At 45.3% G+C, this 20,092-nt stretch overlaps 1 protein-coding gene across 7 annotated transcripts in view; it reads right to left on the reverse strand.

The window, feature by feature from the left end:
• The window catches only part of ACACB (acetyl-CoA carboxylase beta), a 1,528,264-nt gene that overhangs the window by 517,160 nt on the left and 991,012 nt on the right, over nucleotides 1-20,092 (reverse strand). For all 7 annotated transcript variants that reach the window (XM_069214760.1, XM_069214756.1, XM_069214757.1 and 4 more), the window contains 2 exons: nucleotides 13,025-13,228; nucleotides 11,227-11,382 (listed from right to left, as the gene is read on the reverse strand). In XM_069214760.1, coding sequence (XP_069070861.1) covers nucleotides 11,227-11,382; nucleotides 13,025-13,228 — 360 coding nt within the window. The remainder of the gene's footprint in view (nucleotides 1-11,226; nucleotides 11,383-13,024; nucleotides 13,229-20,092) is intronic.

The raw sequence follows: 20,092 nt of genomic DNA on the forward strand, positions 1-20,092 counted from the left end.
ACCTGACCGGCCCGGAGCTGCTGGTGTGGTAACTTTGGGGTTGCTCTGAACCCCCAACAGTGGGCTACCTTGGACCGAACTTTGAGCCCTGTAGGTGGTTTACTTACCTGCTAAACTAACAAACACTTACCTCCCCCAGGAACTGTTAAAAATTGCACTGTCTAGTTTCAAAATAGCTTATTGCCATTTGTGTGAAAACTGTATATGCCATTTTGCTAATTCAAAGCTCCTAAAGTTCCTAAGTGAAATACCTTTCATTTAAAGTATTGTTTGTAAATCTTGAACCTGTGGTTCTTAAAATAAACTAAGAAAAGATATTTTTCTATATAAAAACCTATTGGCCTGGAATTGTCTGAGTGTGTGTGTTCCTCATTTATTGCCTGTGTGTGTACAACAAATGCTTAACACTACCCTCTGATAAGCCTACTGCTCGACCACACTACCACAAAATAGAGCATTAGAATTATCTCTTTTTGCCACTATCTTACCTCTATGGGGAACCCTTGGACTCTGTACTATTTCAAAGTAAGAAATAGCATGCACATACAGAGCCAACTTCCTACAATACCTAACCATGGTCCATATAAGTTATCAATTGACTAATACGCTGTATGATGAAACCATTGATAATGAAAACTAATAGAAGTTTGTGTTAAAAAAGTGAATGCTCTGAAAGAAAGGTGAACGGACAATCTAGTATCTTTCCAGGTCAACCTATCCTGGAAGCTTGCCATCCCAGCACTGAATGGTAGTCCTAGGTCTGATTGGTAAGATCAAACAAGATGTCTGATACTACTTAAAAGTTGTTAGACAAGTGTCTAATTAATAATGTTGCTAATGTAGGTTTGAGTTTGTAATGGGTCTAGAGATTAAGAAGTATGTGGGGCCAAGGGTGCCTTTTTGTCAAGGTAAAAGAATTGCCACAAGGGAAAGGATTTTGAGGGGATGACGTTTTTCTGAAGTAGTTCTCTTACGTGAAGTGAATTATATCTTTCTATGGAACTGTGTAGCAGAGATCTCTACCTCGAAAGAGAACAGACCTATTTTCTTTAGGTACCCCACTCATTTTTTCCTTTCATTAAACTCTTAGGAAAACCAATGTAAAGGTTTATATGGGTATAACACTTTATATTGCTATAATTTGCAATTTAATTTTTTTAACAGTTGGTGAGATCTGCATTTGGCAAAAGAAGCATATTTAAATAAGACAAAATTAAATGTCCTTGAGAGGGTCACCTAAGTTTTCAAAGGACATGCAAATATATATGTGCTTCGAAAGCAAGTTCTGGGAGGTTGGGGCAGAATAGGAACAAAGGTGTCTCTGTGATTGGTCCAGTTTCTATTCCAGGGGGCAATAAAGGAGATGAATGAAGACGACTGGAGGACCAACAGATGGAAAGTGCCTCAAAGGAAAGATAGCAACAAATGTTCTGATTTCTGAAAATGCATCATTGGATTAATCTAACTCAACAAGTTAGAGGACACTTTCTGGCTTGCACATCCATTTAATCTTTAAAACCAAACTGTCGCTGAACAGCTTTAAAACTACCTGCCAACTGATGACCTTGACAAATTTCTAGCAATACGAAGAGGGATGGAGCTAGAACATGTGTTTCAATTACTTATGGAAGATGTAATAAGAAACAACAAATTTACTTCATGAAGCCTATCCTTAGATCTTTTGGACGCCTTCAACACTTCTGTCACAAAGGTCTATTGTTTGAAAAAATAAGCACCTGTCTCACAGTTAGCACCAATGTTTTATTCCAGATTAAAGTGTAATGCAAAGTAACCTTTCCCACTGGTGCTCAAACCAACTGATTTGTGGAACACTATATGGCTTCTCTTCATGCACAATTCTTTACAACATCTACATCCTTTGTTTGGAAAACACCAGCCACAAACTTGACTTCACCGTCAGAATTATGTGTATAGCACACAGACTTACATCAAAGAGGGTCAAAACAGATCTTGAAATGATAAACAAGCTACTTATCTACGGTAATGCTCTTTTTGGTGAATACTTCAAGAACTCCTCACCTGTTGAATATCCCCAGGCATCTGACTGGACCATGACATTTTCACAGCAGTGGTCTAGTGCACTGGTACGTGGAGTCATGCAGCTCCACTTTGGCTTAGTTCCACTCTGGAAGTGACAGAGCAGACCAGCATATAAGCACCAAAGCCTGCTTGTTGGCATCAGTTTCTGGTTTGACTATCACCACCCTCAAACGGCGCAAGGTCCATCAGTCTATTCTGTTTAGGTAGCAAGCTCGGTCCTCTCTACAAGAGTATACTCCATGGTTAAAAAACAGTGGTCTGAAAGGGCATTGTGAGTCTAAAAAGAACAGGCAGCATTATACTAGATGCATCAATGATTCTTGCCTATAAACATAAAATCTGCATTGATGACAGGCTGTTTGTTTCGCACAACTTGTTCGATTTTCTGAGACTGGTAAAGTCATAAGCCTGAGATTTAAAATTAAGAGTTGTGTTTCTCTATTTCAGGTTAATCCCTTGGGTGCCTGGGACGTAACGGTTACGTCCTGGGCATCACCGCTCAGCCTGCACCCGACCCTTGGTGGAAGCACTAGCACTCTCCTTGAGTGCCTCCCATGGGCAGGGATGGATGGGGAAATCGCATCCCCCACCCCCATCTAATGGCATCAACACACGCTTACATCATTAGAGTCTGCCTGTAAGGAAATGGCTTCCTGTTTCAGTTACCCGCCACTTTTTGCCTGATACTGATGCTGACTTGACTGAAGTGTGCTGGGACCCTGCTAACCAGGCCCCAGCACCAGTGTTCTTTCACCTAAAATGTACCGTTGTTTCCACAATTGGCACACCCCTGGCACACAGATAAGTCCCTTGTAAAAGGTACCAGTGGTACCAAGGGCCCTGAGACCAGGGAAGGGCCCTAAGGCCTGCAGCTTGTGTTGTGCCACCCTAAGGGACCCCTCACCTAACACATGTACACTGCCCTTGCAGATTGTGTGTGTTGGTGGAGAGAAAAAGGCAAAGTCGACATGGCATCCCCCTCAGGGTGCCATGCACACACAATACTGCCTCTGGCAAAGGTAAGTCACCCCTCTAGCAGGCCTTCCAGCCCTAAGGCAGGGTGCACTATACCACAGGTGAGGGAATAGCTGCATGCGCAATATACCCCTACAGTGTCTACGTCTATTCTTAGACATTGTAAGTACAGTGTGGCCATATTAAGTATATGGTCTGGGAATTTGTCAAAAACGAACTCCACAACTCCATAATGGCTACACTGAATACTGGGAAGTTTGGTATCAAACTTCTCAGAATAATAAACCCACACTGATGCCAGTGTTGGATTTATTAAAAAATGCACACACAGGGCATCTCTAAGATGCCCCCTGTATTTTACCCAATCCTTCAGTGCAGGACTGACTGGTCTGTGCCAGCCTGCTGCTGAGAGACTGAGTTTCTGACCCCTGGGGTGAGAGCCTTTGTGCTCTCTGAGGCCAGAAACAAAAGCCTGCACTGGGTGGAGATGCTTAACACCTTCCCCCTGCAGGAACTGTAACACCTAGCAGTGAGCCGCAAAGGCTCAAGCTTCGTGTTACAATGCCCCAGGGCACTCAAGCTAGTTGAGATGCCTGCCCCCTGTACACAGCCCTGTCTTTTGGCGGCAAGTCCAGAGGAGATAATGAGAAAAACAAGGAGGAGTCACCCACCAGTCAGGACAGCCCCCAAGGTGTCCTGAGCTGAGGTGACCCCTGCCTTTAGAAATCCTCCATCTTGATTTTGGAGGATTCCCCCAATAGGATTAGGGATGTGCCCCCCTCTCCACAGGGAGGAAGCGCAAAGAGGGTGTAGCCACCCTCAAGGACAGTAGCCATTGGCTACTGCCCTCCCAGACCTAAACACCCCCCTAAATTCAGTATTTAGGGGCACCCCAGAACCTAGGAAACTAGATTCCTGCAACCTGAAAAAAGAAGGACTGCTGACCTACAAGCCTGCAGAGAAGGAGGAAGACAACAACTGATTTGACCCCAGCCCTACTGGCCTGTCTCCAACTTCGAAAACCTGCTCCAGCGACGCATCCGACAGGGACCAGCGACCTCTGAAGGCTCAGAGCACTGCCCTGGACAACAGGACCAAGAAACTCCCGTGAACAACGGCCCTGTTCAAAACCAGCTACTTCTTTGCAACAAAGAAGCAACTTCCAAGGACTTCACGTTTCCCGCGGGAAGCGTGAGACTTAACACTCTGCACCCGACGCCCCCGGCTCGACCTGCAGAAAATCAACACCTCAGGGAGGACTCCCCGGCGACTGCAAGCCTGTGAGTAACAAGAGACGACCCCCCTGAGCCCCCACAGCTACGCCTGCAGAGAGAATCTAGAGGCTCCCCCTGACCGTGACTGCCTGTAACAAGGGACCCGACACCTGGAACACTGCACCAGCAGCCCCTAGGACCTGAAGGAACCGAACTTCAGTGCAAGAGCGACCCCCAGGCGACCCTCTGCTTAGCCCAAGTGGTGGCTGTCCCGAGAAGCACCCCATTGTGCCTGCCTGCAACGCTAGAGTGACCCCCCTATTATTTTCAATCTAAAACCAGACGCCTGCTTTACTCACTGCACCTGGCCGCCCCTGTGGGTGTACTTTGTGTGCCTTCTAGTGTCCCCCCCGTGCTCTACAAAACCCCCCTGGTCTGCCCCCGAGGACGCAAGTGCTTACCTGCTGGCAGACTGGAACCGGAGCACCCCTGTTCCCCATAGGCGCCTATGTGTTTTGGGCACCTCTTTGACCTCTGCACCTCACCGGCCCTGAGCTGCTGGTGTGGTAACTTTGGGGTTGCCTTGAACCCCCAACGGTGGGCAGCCTATGCCCCAAACTTGAGACTTGGAAGTGTTTTACTTACCTTCAAAACTAACCTTTACTTACCTCCCCCAGGAACTATTAATTTTTGCACTGTATCCACTTTGAAAATAACAACACATCACAGTATGATAAACACGCTGCAGGACCCCTTATTGAAAAGCTCTCAATCGGCCCCCATGAGACCATCCAGCTTGTGTCCATATCAGGAGGAACCCCTATCATTCTCATCCTTGCTACCCAAAGAAAAGTTGGGCCCTACACAAAGGTCCGTAGCGTTGCGAGTCAAATCTCGTACTTGTAATACATAAAATATAATTAACAAATAAAACATTAACCGCGCTTCCGTTGAAAGACCCGACCCTTCATCTCTCCGGGCCCCCACCCCATCCCCACTGCATTGCCCCCATTCTCCACAGGATCCCGTCAGACAGGCACACACCCAACCATTCAGGTCAGCCCTAGTACTCGCAGATAAGCAGGGCATGTTAGCTCAGTAAATTCAGTGGATAAGATCTGAAGGAACGGCCTCCACAAAGTGGACAGGTGGCCCATCCGCTGCTGAGAGGCCAGGGTAAGCTTCTCCATCGGCAGAATGAACCACAGTTTCTGCAGCCAAGATACATATGTCGGTACTCTGTCTGTGCCCCACAAGGCTAGGATCAGCTGCAGCGCCGCATTGAGGGCCAAGACCATCTGCCGCCCCTTCAGCGATCGCAGAGGGAAGGTGAGGGGATTAGGCAGACTCAGCAGGATATACGATGGAAATCTAGGAATCGTAGTGTTGAACGCTGCATCAACACCGTCCATAACGCTCTCCCAAAATCTATGGAGCTTGGGGCAATGCCACAATAAATGCACAAGTGTACCCCTCCCCCCACAGCCCCTCCAACAGAGGTTAGATCTAGTGGGGTCCCACGCGTGCATCCTTGCTGGGGTGTAGTACCAGTAGGAGGTCACCTTATATGCTGTCTCTGTCCCTGCCGCATTATAGGCCGTATGATGTATTCTATAAAAGATACTATCCCACTCTTCATCAGAAAGCTCCCTTTCCAGCTCCTTTTCCCATCTGAACTGTCCCTTAGATTTAGGCGGGCGCCCCGCTTCCTGTAAAAGCCTGTGAAGCTGTGAAATTATTTGTTTATCATCCTTTTTCATCAGGAGCCATTTCTCAAACGGTGTTAAAGGTCTATCTATTAATGCCCTATTAGCCAGCAACAGGGCCCAGTGCCAGATCTGATAGTACATCATCCTATCCGCCTCTGTCAAGCCATATGCCTCTCTCATCTGATCAAAGGGAATAACCCCTTGCTCATCAAAAATGCTCCCCACCCTTTTACAGCCTCCCTCATACCAGCGTCGCAAACCCTCCCCTCGTAGCCCGGGTTCAAAGTCAGGATTCGCACCTATGGGGGTAATCGGAGATGGAAACGCCGTCAACCGCAACCGACCCACCACCGCATCCCATATGCGTACCGTCGCTCCCGTGATCGGAGAAGAGTAGAGTCCCCGAGCCCTGTGCCGACGCCGGAGCCAGGGCTCCTTCCATATATGACAGCCTGCCACCGCCTGGTCCATAAAGCACCAATGTTTCTCAGTAAGTGGGCGACTCCACTCTAAAAGGAAACGCAACTATGTTGCCTGATAATATTGCAGAAGGCAGGGAACCGCAAGTCTCCCCTCCCCCTTGGAGCGATACAGGACTCGCCGCGGGAGACGCGCCGGGCGACCCGCCCAGACAAATATCATAACCGCGGCTTGAAGAGTCACTATCATCCGGGGCGGTGGGGTCAGGGGAAGCGCCTGGAACACATACATCATACGCGGCAAAACTGTCATCTTTACTGCCGCCACTCTGCCCAGCCAGGACAATTTTAGTCTCCCCCAAGCCTCCAGGTCCCGCTTCACTTCCCGAACTAACTTTGTGTAGTTCAAGCTCGCAGTCTTTACAGCAGAAGGTGCCAGGTCAATCCCTAAGTAAGAAAGCTGCGAAGACGACCAAAGAAAGGGCCGTCAGCACCTCCTCATTCTCCGGGCTTAGGAATCGACTAAGGACCTGGGACTTCTGCATATTCACCCGGAATCCTGAGACCCGACCAAACTCATCAAGTATCTCCATAAGCGACGGCAGCGATGTTGCGGACTCCGCCAGGGTAAGGATCACATCATCTGCATAGAAGGTGATGATCGCCACCAAACTTTATGCCAGAGACTGAAGAGCTATCTCGCAGGCGCTACGCCAGGGGCTCCATGTATAGCACAAACAAGAGAGGAGAAAGCCGGCACCCCTGTCTCGTCCCTCGCTTGATTGGGAAGGGCAAGGAAAGCGTACCATTGACTCGGACCGCAGCCCTGGGGGACTGGTAGATACAACGAATCCACGCCATAAAGCCGGGGCCCAGTCCGAACCGCTCAAACACTCTAAAAAGATACGGCCAATGAATCCTATCGAACGCCTTCTCCTCGTCAATAGAGAGGAAGAGTGCCTCCCGGTGAGAACGATCCGTTTTGTCTTGCAAATGAAGCAGCCGCTTTGTATGGTCACTGCACTGGCGATGTGGAATGAAACCCGCCTGATCTGGGTCCACAAGACCCGGCATGTAGAAATTAAGGCGATGGGCGTGTATGCCTGTAAATAGTTTAGCATCTACATTCAGGAGCAAATCGGCATATATGAAGCGCACTCCTCTGGGTCCTTTCCTGGCTTATGTATAACTGCAATGGTAGCGTCGACCATACTGGGCGCTAGGGTTCCCGACTTCCGGAAGGAATTAAAGAGCCGCACTAAAAGCGGCAAGAGTTCCGCACAGAAGGTCTTGTAAAAGAGTGCCGTAAAACCGTTGGGACCCGGGGATTTCCCCACCTTTAGGCGTGAGATCACCGAAATGACCTCTTCTGCCCTGATCGGTTGATCCAATAAATACACCTCTCGCTCCCCAAGAGGGGTAATTGCTATGCCATCCAGAAATGGATCTAGAGCCACATTGCCCAGGTCATCCGCCGCATAAAGCCCCCGGTAAAACTCATATTGTGTTTTGGGGCATTTCCTAACGTGGGCACTAGGCCTACCCACACAAGTGAGGTACCATTTTTATCGGGAGACTTGGGAGTATGCTGGGTGGAAGGATATTTGTGGCTGCTCTTAGATTCCAGAACTTTCCATCACCAAAATGTGAGGGAAAGTGTTTTTTGCCAAATATTGAGGTGGGTAACAGAACCTGGCGAGAGCCCCACAAGTCACCCCATTTTGAATTTCCTTAGTTTTTAGAAATGTCTAGGTTTGCTAGGTTTTCCTAGGTGCCAGCTGAGCTAGAGGCCAAAATCCACAGCTAGGCACTTTGCAAAAACAGGTCAGTTTTTTGGGGGGAAAATGTGATGTGTGTATGTTGTGTTTTGGGGCATTTCCTGTCGTGGGCACTAGGCCTACTCACACAAGTGCGGTACTATTTTTTATCTGAAGACTTGGGGGAACACTAAGTAGAAGGAAGTTTGTGGCTCTCCTGAAATTCCAGAACTTTATATCATCGAAATGTGAGGAAAAAGTGTTTGTTTGCCAAATTACCCCTGGTACCAAGGGCCCTGTGGCTAGTAAAGGTCTATAAGGCCTGCACCTTGTAATATGCCACCATGAGGATCCTTCACTCATCACATGCAGACTGCCTCCCAGCTTGTGTGTGCTGGTGGGGAGAAAACGACTAAGTCGACATAGCAAACCCCTCAGAATGCCATGCCCATAACCCACTGCCTGTGGCATAGGTAAGTCACCCCTCTAGTAGGCCTTACAGCCCTAAGGCAGGGTGCACTATACCGCAGGTGACGACATAGTTCCATGAGCAATATGCCCCTACAGTGTTTAAGTCCATTCTTAGACATTCTAAGTGCAGTGTAGTCATATTGAGCATATGGTCTGGAAGTTTGTTATTACAAACTCCACAGCAACATGATGGCTTCACTGAATACTGGGAAGTTTGGTATCAAACCTCTCAGCACAATAAACCCACACTGAAGCCAGTGTGGAATTTATTGAAACATACACACAAAGGGCATCTTAGAGATGTCCCCTGTATGTTAGCCCAAATGCTAGCGTAGTACTGACCGGTCTGTGCCAGCCTGCCACTTTCAGACGAGTTTCAGAAACAAAGCTTGTCCTGGGTGGAGTTGCTTCACACCTCCCCCTGCAAGAACTGTAACACTTGGCCGTGAGGCTCAAAGGCTCAGGCCTTGGGATACAGTGCCCCAGGGCACTCCAGCTAGCGGAGATGCCCGCCCCCCCCACGACAAAGCCCCGGCAAGTCCGGTGGGAAAATTAGGTAAAACAGGGAGGAGTAAACACCCCAGCCAGGACCACCCCTAAGGTGTCTAGAGCTGAGGTGACCCCCTCCCTGCAGAATCCTCCACCTTGTTTTGGAGGAAAGGGACCAATAGGGATAGGAATGTGTCCTCCTCTACAAAGGGAGTTGGCACATGAACGGTGTAACCACCTCAGGGACAGTAGCCATTGGCTACTGCCCGCTGACCCCTAACACACCCCTAAATCTAGGATTTAAGGGCCTCCCCGAACCCAGCTCACCAGATTCCTGGTGAACTACAAAGAGAAGGAGGACTGCTAAGCTGAAAACCCCAGCATGGAAGAAGGAAGACGACAACTGCTTTGTCCCCAACAAAACCGGCCTGTATCCTGCTTCCAGGAACCTGCAAGAAGAACAGCGACACATCCAGCGGGCCCAGTGACCTCTGACAACTCCAGAGGACTGCCCTGCACCCCAAAGAACCAACAACTCCTCAAGACAGCAGCTCTGTCCAAAAGAAACTTTCAACCAAGGACTTCTACCTCACTCCAGATGCGTGAGTCCTGACCCCTGTGCACCCGATGCCCAAGGCCCATGTCCAAGAGGTCTACCCAGCAAGAAAGGGTCTCCAAGCGATTCGGAACAAGGGCTCACCCTGGGTTGACCCCTCCAAGCCCCGAACGACAACACTTGCAGAGGGAATCCAGAGGAACCCCTTGACCACAAGTTCAGGGCGAGGATATTTGACGCCTAAAGGAACCACTGCACCCGAAGACTCCATGCCTTGGAGAACCTGACCACCCGGTGCAGCATCGACCAGCAGGCAGCTTTCCTACCTGTCCGACCCGTGGTGTGCCCGAGACACCCCCCAGACCTTGCCTGCGGCCTCTAAGTGACCCCAGGGGTCCCCTCAGAGTTGCATTGAAAACCCAAAGACCTGTTTAAACCCATCCACCCGGACGCCCTGGTGCACCTGAGGGTGTGTGTTTGGTGGCTACTTGGGGCCCCTCCAGTCCTCTCTTGAACCCCCCAGGTCTGTCCCCCCCCCCCCCCCACTAGTAGCAGGTACTTACCTGCTGGCTGACCGGATTCAGAGTACCCCCCTATCTCCATAGGAGCCCAAGTTAACTGGGCTCTCCTTTGACCTCTGCACTCGACCGGCCCCGTGTTGCTAGTGGTGGGTGTTTGGGGCTAACTTGAACCCCCAACGACGGATTACCTAAAACCCGGAGATCGGAGCAGTAAATTGAATATTTACCTGTAAAATTGTACAATCTTTTCTTCCCCCTGAAACTGATGAAAATTGCAGTGTCCATTTTTTTAAAATAGCTTTTTGCCATTTTAAAGAAAACTGTATACATTGTTGATTCCTTTCAAAGTTCTGATTATAACTATGCAAAGTACCTTACCTTTTATGTACTTTCCTGAAAACTATTTCTTGTGGTTCTACAAATAAATTAACAAAACATTTTTCTATATCAAATCCTATTGGTCTGGAGTTGTCATTGAGTGACTTTTCCTTCTATTGCTTGTGTGTGAACAACAAATGCTTAACACTGCCCTCTGATAAGCCTAACTGCTCAACCACACTACTGCAGATAGAGCATTAGTATTATCTATTATTTCCTCTGTCAAGCCTCTGGGGAACCCATGGACTCTGTGCACACTATATCTCATTTTGATATAGTATATACAGGGCCAGCAGCCTACAGGTGACCTGTCACATACCTACTGGAATATGGCTAGCCATTCTTAAATGTCACATTTCAACTCCTATCATGTCTTTGACAGTGGAATTATTAACTTGGAATGGCCCAGCGACAATAATCGTTTATTTTGTTTATGTAAGTTACAATGGAGAGTTTGACTGCACAGTTTTCTGATCCAGTATTCTAAATGACATTATTCATTGCTGACACAAGATTTACTAAAACCAAGAAATCATTAAATACCATTACAATGGCAATTATTATAGAAACATTCATGTGAATTCAAACTACAGAACAAACAAAAAAGGCAAACTGGTGAAAATAGTAAGACAGAAAAAGACAAAGTGCACTTTTCGGAACTACAGCAAAGAATTACCTGTCTGAACAGTTCAGGAAAGTCATACACATAAGTGGTTCCTAGCGTCTGTGCTTGAAACCGCTTTGACTGTAACAGATCCTTTGTGACATAGGGTGTATTAATCAACATTCCATGCATAAGTCCATGCCTGTCACCATAGGAGTGAAACATGATCTAAAACAAAGGGAAGAAAAAAAAGAATCATTTGTCTTATTTCCAGCCCAATAACCTACCATACTGTAGGAATACTGATTAAATATAAAAAGACTATTTAGTAAAGAACACCAATTTAATCTGTTCTTAACAAACAATTGTGGAACAAAAGATACTAAACCTTATTTTGACCACTGAATTCGTAGATTGCATTATTACGCAGCAAATGGAAACCTTGCACTGACTTTTATCCTCATTTTCACCTATGGTAATGTCTTCAGTAGGTATTTCCAAACAGTGTCCCTATCTCTGGTTCACAATATCCCTTTTTACCTGAAAACACTACCTTTTCATACACTTTATTTTGTACTCAGTTAACATTTATTGTGTTTTACTGAGTAGGAAATTGTAAGAGGCTGAAGAATGAAATAATCTTGGCATTTATGCCAGGAGAAAGAAATGGAGCATGGCATGTATTATGACTACAGTTCTGATTAGGAGTTTGGTGGTCTGACCGTCGGAATGCCGTTTTCGGTGGTCGGGGTAAAGGCATCAAGTCAGTGCCATCCCGTCAACCATATTACAACACCGTCAGGCTGGCAGTGAATCTGCAGCAATGGAACTGCGGCAGCATGCTTCGATTCATAAAGTCAGCCTGAAGCACATGCTGCTGCAGTGCAGTGCCACATGCAACGCAGACGCAAAATGTTGTGCATGGCATGTAATGTGCACCACCAGTGCAGGCATAGACGGGCACGTCATGTGCCCCCAGCCACAATGCCCAAATGGTCAATATCGCACTGGGGCCCTGTGTGGGGCCACTTCCCTGCCTTTCTACTGAGCTTTTCACAGGAGGGGTCCCCGCCATCAAAAGCTCAGCAGAAAGGCAGGTCGTGATCAGCATGGCGGTGCCGGCATCAGCACTGCTGCGATGGATCACACCTTCCCCTACTACTGCTGCCATGGGATTCAAGATTCTGGCAGTTGTAAAGGTCTTGTGGCGGTCCAACCCCCAGATTCATAATCTGTCGGTCCGACCGCCACCGCAGGTTCGGTACTCTTAATCAGGCCCTAAAGACTGACTGACATTCTGTCTGATCCACTGCTGTTGAGAAGTTCTTTGGACACTTACAAGATCTTTAAAGTCATATCAGATCTTTCAAGGCATCACATGTAACCATAAATATGTTTTTTTGTTTTTACTTTCTATACTACATAAAGAGAAATACTGTAATATGGCATCTGACACGCCTCAGGGTATTTCAAAATATGAAGGTCAAATCAAGAATAATTTGTAGATCAACTGCATCGCATTCATAACTGAGATGGGGCAACATTTTCTGAAGGAGCCTTCTTTCAAGCATTAAAGCACAATGAGAACCAATGGAAGTTTGCAACTCAATTTCACTGTATCTTCCTTCTACTTGTGTGTATTATTATGAAACTCAAAAAGAAAAAAAGAAGTCCATTATTTAAAATAGCACTATCAGCAATATTAAATCATTCCCCACTGCACTACTCCCTTTTCTGAAATTGATGCATCAAGTTTATTGCCGCTTAAGTTGTCTATTAAAATTACTAGTGTATTACAAATTACATACATTTCACCATTTTACTTGTTGTTAGCAGACTGCACAAAGTAAAATAAATTAGTATTACACACATGTCCAGTGCTAGGGTCAGTCACTTCCTTGTAGAGACTAATATCCAAATAATATCCAGATTCGTTAGTAATAAACAGACGAATTGGGATGGCTTTTCCAGTGGGAGTTAACCGAATATTGATTTTCACTTCTGCCTGCAGCACACGGAGTTTCCATAATCTGCTCCCATACCTCATCACCATTGAACGAACAGACTCCTCAATCTGGAAAACAAACATATATTAACTTTAGCTGGAGGTTGATCAGTAAATAGGTCACAATAAGGTAATGCAAAGTACCAACCTATAAGAAGCAGCAGCCATGTCCTTCATATAAATATAATAATGTATGGAGCCTCGTTAACCAAGACAATGTGGTTCACCTAGAGTTTGGCAGAGCAGAAGCTGCAGTACAATTTGCTGGTACTTCTGCCTCGACAAATCTGTGGTTCATCCACCCACTTTGAGGTTGGGCAATCACCTGGTTTCTGTCAGTGGGTCCTCAGCTGGTATGGCCAGCAACAATTCTTGACTCGTGAGCTACGCTACCATTGTCGAATCTGCAGGCCAGGAGAGTGTCACTGTTTCGTCCTTTCCAGGACAGAGACACAAGTTAGTTTCCAGGAAGGAAGATGAGCAAGGAAATTAGGGCCATATGTACGAACACATTTTCCCATAGACACAGAATGGGTAAAACCCTTTGATAGATCTGGCCCTAAATCTCCAATCCCACATTCAACACAGGCCTTATTGTGGCACTTGCCATATTTTGACCAGGTGGCAAGAGATATGGACATATATGTATGGAAGAATGTAAGCTGGGCAGTGATCGCAAACTTATATGAATATGAAAAATGCATATCATTGGAGAAAGCCAATAGCCATCCTAGGTGAGAAGAGCACAATGTACACCATACAGCACTCACATATTGTTCTAAGACTTATGCCTACTTGTATAAATCACTGCTTTAACTCGTGTTGTCATAAGTCTGGATATTCCTTCTCCTTTAATGTGCCATAGGAAGGTTTCTTATACTTGGTTGTCTGTTACGTGGGATGAAGTGGAATTCAATAAAGTCAGTTTATTCAGGACGTTGTCACTGTTTCATAATGATTTCTAACACTAAAGATCACTCCAGCTCTCATTCTTGGGCACTGCCCAAAATTACAATGGCTCAACAAGTTTTTAATCTCCTCCAGACCGTGCTTTACTAGAATAATGGAGTCTTTTTTTCAAGAAAGAAGACATGAAGGTCTGGATACCACAGCGGGTCGGAGCCTACTCAATCTCTTTGAATAGGCTACAGAAAAACTTTAATGACTGATGTATACTGCACTCAATCATGTCCAATTATTAATGGGCTACTTATCTTTTTGTATTAAATGCCCTTTGCGCCTCAACAAGACCAGTCACTCCAAGTGCGGAGACAAACCAGAGAAGATTGTGCATAACCAGCAGAACTGTAAAGTAGTACACATACCCCTGCCCTTCCAAAACACAGTGCCATAGTGGTTAGTGAGAAAGGTAGGAAGAACTAGTAATTTCCGTAGGCACCAAAGTAAATAAATACATGGATCCTGTGCTAACTGTGCAAAAAAACGAAATGGTTACTTACCAGTAGAAGTGGTTTTGCAGCCTGAAGAGTTTTCTAGATTCACATGTTGTGCATTATTCCATCTAGTGGTGGATCCAGAATTGTTTGTTTTCTTTTTTTTTCTTTTCTTTCTCTTGGGCATTGTCTACCACCATTTGGTGCTCGGTCAGTCGCCTCTGTGACATTAGACGGGTCCCCAGAAGTTCCTGTGCTTGCTAGCCATCTTCAGATTATTTTTTCTTCTTTGTCATTTTTTATTTTTCTCTCTTTCTTTTTCGTTTTTTTTAGAACACTTTATCCTTCTATATGACCACTTTCCCACCTGGTTGTCACTGTTTTCATTTCTGAGGAGGTGGGTGGGCTGCATGTGAATCCAGAAACCTTTCCAGGCTGCAAAACTAATCCTACTGGTAAGTAACCATTTCGTTTTGCAGCACGAATCCTTTTCTGGATTCACATGCTGTTCATTAGATTATGTAGCAGTTTCCCCTTTCTTGGGTTGGTTGGGGTGAAATGCAGATGAGCTCGCAAACAGGTGCTGCAATACCTCTGTCCAGGCCAAGCTTCCTTATGCATTTGTATGTCCCCACAATTATCTTAGTGAATGTGTGTGGGGATACCCATGTTGCTGTTGCGCAGATAGTGTCTATGGGAACATTTACCAATTTACCATGAATGTTAGAGTTGAGCCATTCTTTCTTGTTGATTATGCCCTAGGGCGATAGGACAGAGATTTTCCCACTGAGGAGTAGCATGTTTGAATTGTTCCTTCATTAAGAGTATGTAATGTTAGGGGACTGCGACAGGCGGGCTGCGAGACCTGGGGCGTCTTAGTGTCCAGACTAGAAGCCAAAAACGATGAAAGACCCCCCGAATCGCAGACGGCTGCACCCACCTGGAAGGCTGTGGGCCCACGCCCCGGCAGAAAGTCATCACCACATCTGGGGAAGCAAATATATCCATCATTAATGCCTCGCCAACTTGGATAACACAGCAGCCCCCCCCTCCCAATGCATGCATGCCACAACACTAAGAAGCCTGCACACTCAACCAATAGTCACCAGCGCTACGCTCCACTGTGCCATTCCCCTCCCCCTTGCCCCCCCCCCTCCCCCCTCCCTACGCTCTTCTGACCCCCCCGCCCTCGCGGCGATGCGGGCCCCTGTCACCAGTGGCAATAGAACCACATTGCAATTGAACGCCTCGTCCTATGCGGTGGCAACTTCGGAAGTGTTGGGCAGAATAAACATACCGGGTAGTGCACACAAGTTCTTAGGAGTTTTGTTATATATATCGTTCTTAATACGGGAAAGCCAGATGGCAAACTGTAACCAATGACAAATCGTTATTAATGTCTGTATATGCAAGAAATGTATGGCTTTTGTTTTGAAAAATCAATAAAAATATATTAAAAAAAAAAAAAAAGAGTATGTAATGTTTTTTCCAGTTGTGTCTGTGGGTTATTAAAAAACACTGCTAACTGAACGCTTTGATTGACATTAAAATGTGCTCACCCACTTAGGTAGTAACTGAGGGTTTGTTCTGAGGACCACTTTGTCTTTGTGAATCTGTATGTATTGTTCCTGTATTGTTAGCACCTCAAGTTCTCTTACTCTCTGTAGCAATGCGATTTCTATCAGGAAGGCAGTCTCTAGTGTGGTATAATGGAGTTCTGCTTTATGCATAGGCTCAAATGGTTTTGACATTAACTGTGTTAAAACCGTATTTAAAGCTCCACATCAGGGCTGGTGCCTTCCTTGGGGGAGCAATTCTTTTCTAGGAACCTTTCTATCTCATGTAATGTGAAAAAAAACTTTTACATGATGTTCCCTTGGTGTATCCAAAAAGAAAATAAATTCCATTTTGTACGCCTGTTTTGAATGGGATTAAGTTTCATTGCCAAAGGCAAATGGAAGTGCAGCAAAACATCAATTTATTAATTTTGAAACCATGTAGTAACACCTAATTTCTAAAACATAAATCTATAATGCTGTGTACATGAGGATACCTATATGTATTGTGTAGTCTCTCTCTCTCTCTCTCTCTCTCTCTCTATATATATATATATATATATATATATATAAAATGTCACTTGTACATCTGTTCATTGCATTGTGATGCTATTAATTGTGTTTGACCAATGACTTTGTGTTTCACCACTGCGCACATTAGTTGCTCAATGTTCGCCAGTAGCACATTATATGTTGTATTCAGTTTAGCTGCCTATTGGCTTTGACATGGCATTGGCCATTACATTCTGTATTCAGGTCAGGTGCCTTTTGGCTTTGACATGATATTAGACATTACATTTGATATTTAGGTTAGCTGCCTATTGGCTTTAACGTGGGGTTAGACATTGTAGTTGAGACATTGCAGATAAGCTGTGTTTTACCAAGCTGTGTTTTTCCACAAGATGGACCAAGCTGTTTTCTTCACACCAGACCTTAGCTGATAAGAGCATGTAGATTTTGTGTTTACCTCGCAATCCAGTCTGAGAGCGAGTGAGCTAAGGAGAATTGGCCCCTCTCCAAGGTTCTGCTTGACTTCAGACAGGAACTTGACGTCAGTTGCCTGCCTCCCGTTTGGGTAGAGAATCTCTTTCTCGCAGTTGACCGGAGTCATCAACTTGCAGACCCCAGAAAGATGAAGCTGAATATAGGCCCTACTTGCCCATACGGTGATGAATTTTGACTTTTATGCTTTGCTTTGAAGTTATGCTATAATAAATGTCTTCACCTATATTTGCTGTGTAGATTGCAACTGAGAAGTACTTTGATATATTTTGCTTTCATTGCTGCGACTACTTTTGAACGTGTGCTTCCAATCTACTAATTTCGTCTCTCAGGAACTTGTGGGTGGGGAATTAACAACAATATATGTATTTTTTGAACTCAGAAGTGCATTCCAGAGAGGTTCTGTAAGCTCGGTTATGAGATAAGAGGGAAAGCAGAACAGGCATGAGACGCTGCAGATTCACATGCTGTGCATTATCCTGCCATCTAGTGTTGGGCTCGCAGTGTTACAAGTTGTTTTTCTTCTAAGAAGTCTTTTCGAGTCACGGGACCGAGTGACTCCTCCCTTTCGGCTCCATTGCGCATGGGCGTCGACTCCATCTTAGATTGTTGTCCCCGCAGAGGGTGAGGTAGGAGTTGTGAGTATACTAGAGGTGCCCATGCAATGGAGGAGTAATGTATGTATCTAATGTCTATTAAAATTATATTTATTTACATATTTACAATTCTCATGCAACTAAAAACGGCTACAGGCTACCGGGGAGGGCGCATGTGAATCTGCAGCGTCTCATGCCATGAACAGATGTACACTGGGTAAGTGACATTTTCCGTTCGGTGGCATGTGTAGCTGCAGATACACATGCTGTACATAGACTACTAAGCAGTTATCTCCCCAAAAAGCGGTGGTTTAGCCTGTAGGAGTTGAAGTTGTCTGAAATAATGTTCTTAACACAGCCTGTCCTACTGTGGCTTGTTGTGTTGCTAACACGTCTACACAGTAATGCTTAGTAAATGTATGTGGCGTAGAACAGGTGGCTGCCTTACAAATTTCTGTCATTGGTATTATCCCAAGAAAAGCCATTGTGGCGCCTTTCTTTCTAGTGGAATGTGCTCTTGGTGTAATAGGTAATTCTCTTTTTGCTTTAATGTAGCAAGTTTGAATACATTTAACAATCCATCTGGCAATGCCTTGTTTGGATATAGGGTTACCTGCATGAGGTTTTTGGAAAGTTACAAACAATTGTTTTGTTTTACGAAATTGTTTCGTTCTGTAAATGTAATACAACAGTGCTCTTTTAGTCTAATGCATGCAAGGCCCTTTCAGCTACTGAGTCTGGATGTCGAAAGAAGACTGGGAGTTCCACAGTTTGGTTTAGATGAAATGGTGATATGACCTTTGGTAAGAATTTGGGATTTGTACGGAGAACCACTTTATGTTCATGTATTTGTATAAAGGGTTCTTGAATAGTAAATGTTTGTATTTCACTCACTCTTCTAAGTGATGTGATAGCTATTAGAAAGGCTACTTTCCAAGTCAGATATTGAATTTGACAAGAATGCATGGGTTCGAATGGTGGGCCCACGAGTCGTGTTAATACAATATTAAGGTTCCACAAAGGTACTGGTGGTGTCCTTGGGGGTATAATTCTTTTTAGCCCCTCCATAAATGCTTTAATTACTGGGATTCTAAAAAGTGATGTTGTATGTGTAATCTGCAGATAGGTAGATATTACAGTGAGATGGATCTCTATGGAAGAGAATGCTAGATTAGACTTTTGTAAGTTTAATAAATAGCTTACAATGTCTTCTGTGGAGGCATGTAGTGGTTGAATTTGATTAGTGTGGCAGTAGAAAACGAATCTCTTCCATTTGTTTGCGTAACAATGTCTTGTTGTAGGTTTTCTGGATTGTTTAATGACCTCCATACACTCTTGTGTAAGATTTAAATGTCCGAATTCCGAGACTTCAGGAGCCAGATTGCTAGATTGAGCGATGCTGGATTTGGGTGTCTGACCAGTTGTTTGTGTTGTGTTAACAGATCTGTTCTGTTTGGTAGTTTGATGTGGGGTACTACTGATAAGTCCAACAGTGTTGTGTACCACGGTTGGCGAGCCCAGGTTGGTGCTATGAGTATTAGTTTGAGTTTGTTTTGACTTAATTTGTTGACCAGATAAGGAATGAGTAGGAGAGGGGGAAAAGCGTAAGCAGGTATCCCTGACCAGCTGATCCATAGAGCATTGCCCTTGGACTGAGGGTGTGGGTACCTGGACGTGAAGTTTTGGCATTTTGCGTTTTCTTTTGTTGCGAATAGGTCTATGTTTGGTGTTCCCCAGCGGTGGAAGTGATCCTGTAGGATCTGGGGATGTATTTCACATTCGTGAGTTTGCTGGTGATCTCGACCGAGATTGTCGGCTAACTGATTCTGAATGCCTGGTATGTATTGTGCTATCAGGCGAATGTGGTTGTGAATTGCCCAATACCAAATCTTTTGTGCTAAGAGACAGTTGCAACAAGTGTGTCCCCCCTTGTTTGTTGAGATAGTACATCGTTGTCATGTTGTCTGTCTTGACAAGAATGTGTTTGTGGGCTACTAGTGGTTGAAACGCTTTTAATGCTAGAAATACCGCTAGCAGTTCCAAGTGATTTATGTGAAGTAGTGTTTGTTGATTGTCCAATTGGCCCTGTATGCTGTGATTGTTTAGGTGTGCTCCCCACCCAACGATGGAAGCATCTGTTGTGATAATAGCTTGAGGCACTGGGTCTTGAAATGGCCGCCCTTTGTTTAAATTTATAGGGTTCCACCATTGAAGCGAGGAGTATGTTTGGCGGTCTATCAACACTAGATCTTGAAGTTGACCCTGTGCTTGTGTCCATTGTTTTGCTAGGCACTGTTGTAAGGGCCGCATGTGTAATCTTGCATTTGGGACAATGGCTATGCATGAGGACATCATGCCTAGTAATTTCATTACAAACTTTACCAT

The sequence above is a fragment of the Pleurodeles waltl genome, chromosome 11, assembly GCF_031143425.1.
Source record: "Pleurodeles waltl isolate 20211129_DDA chromosome 11, aPleWal1.hap1.20221129, whole genome shotgun sequence".
NCBI lineage: Eukaryota > Metazoa > Chordata > Amphibia > Caudata > Salamandridae > Pleurodeles > Pleurodeles waltl.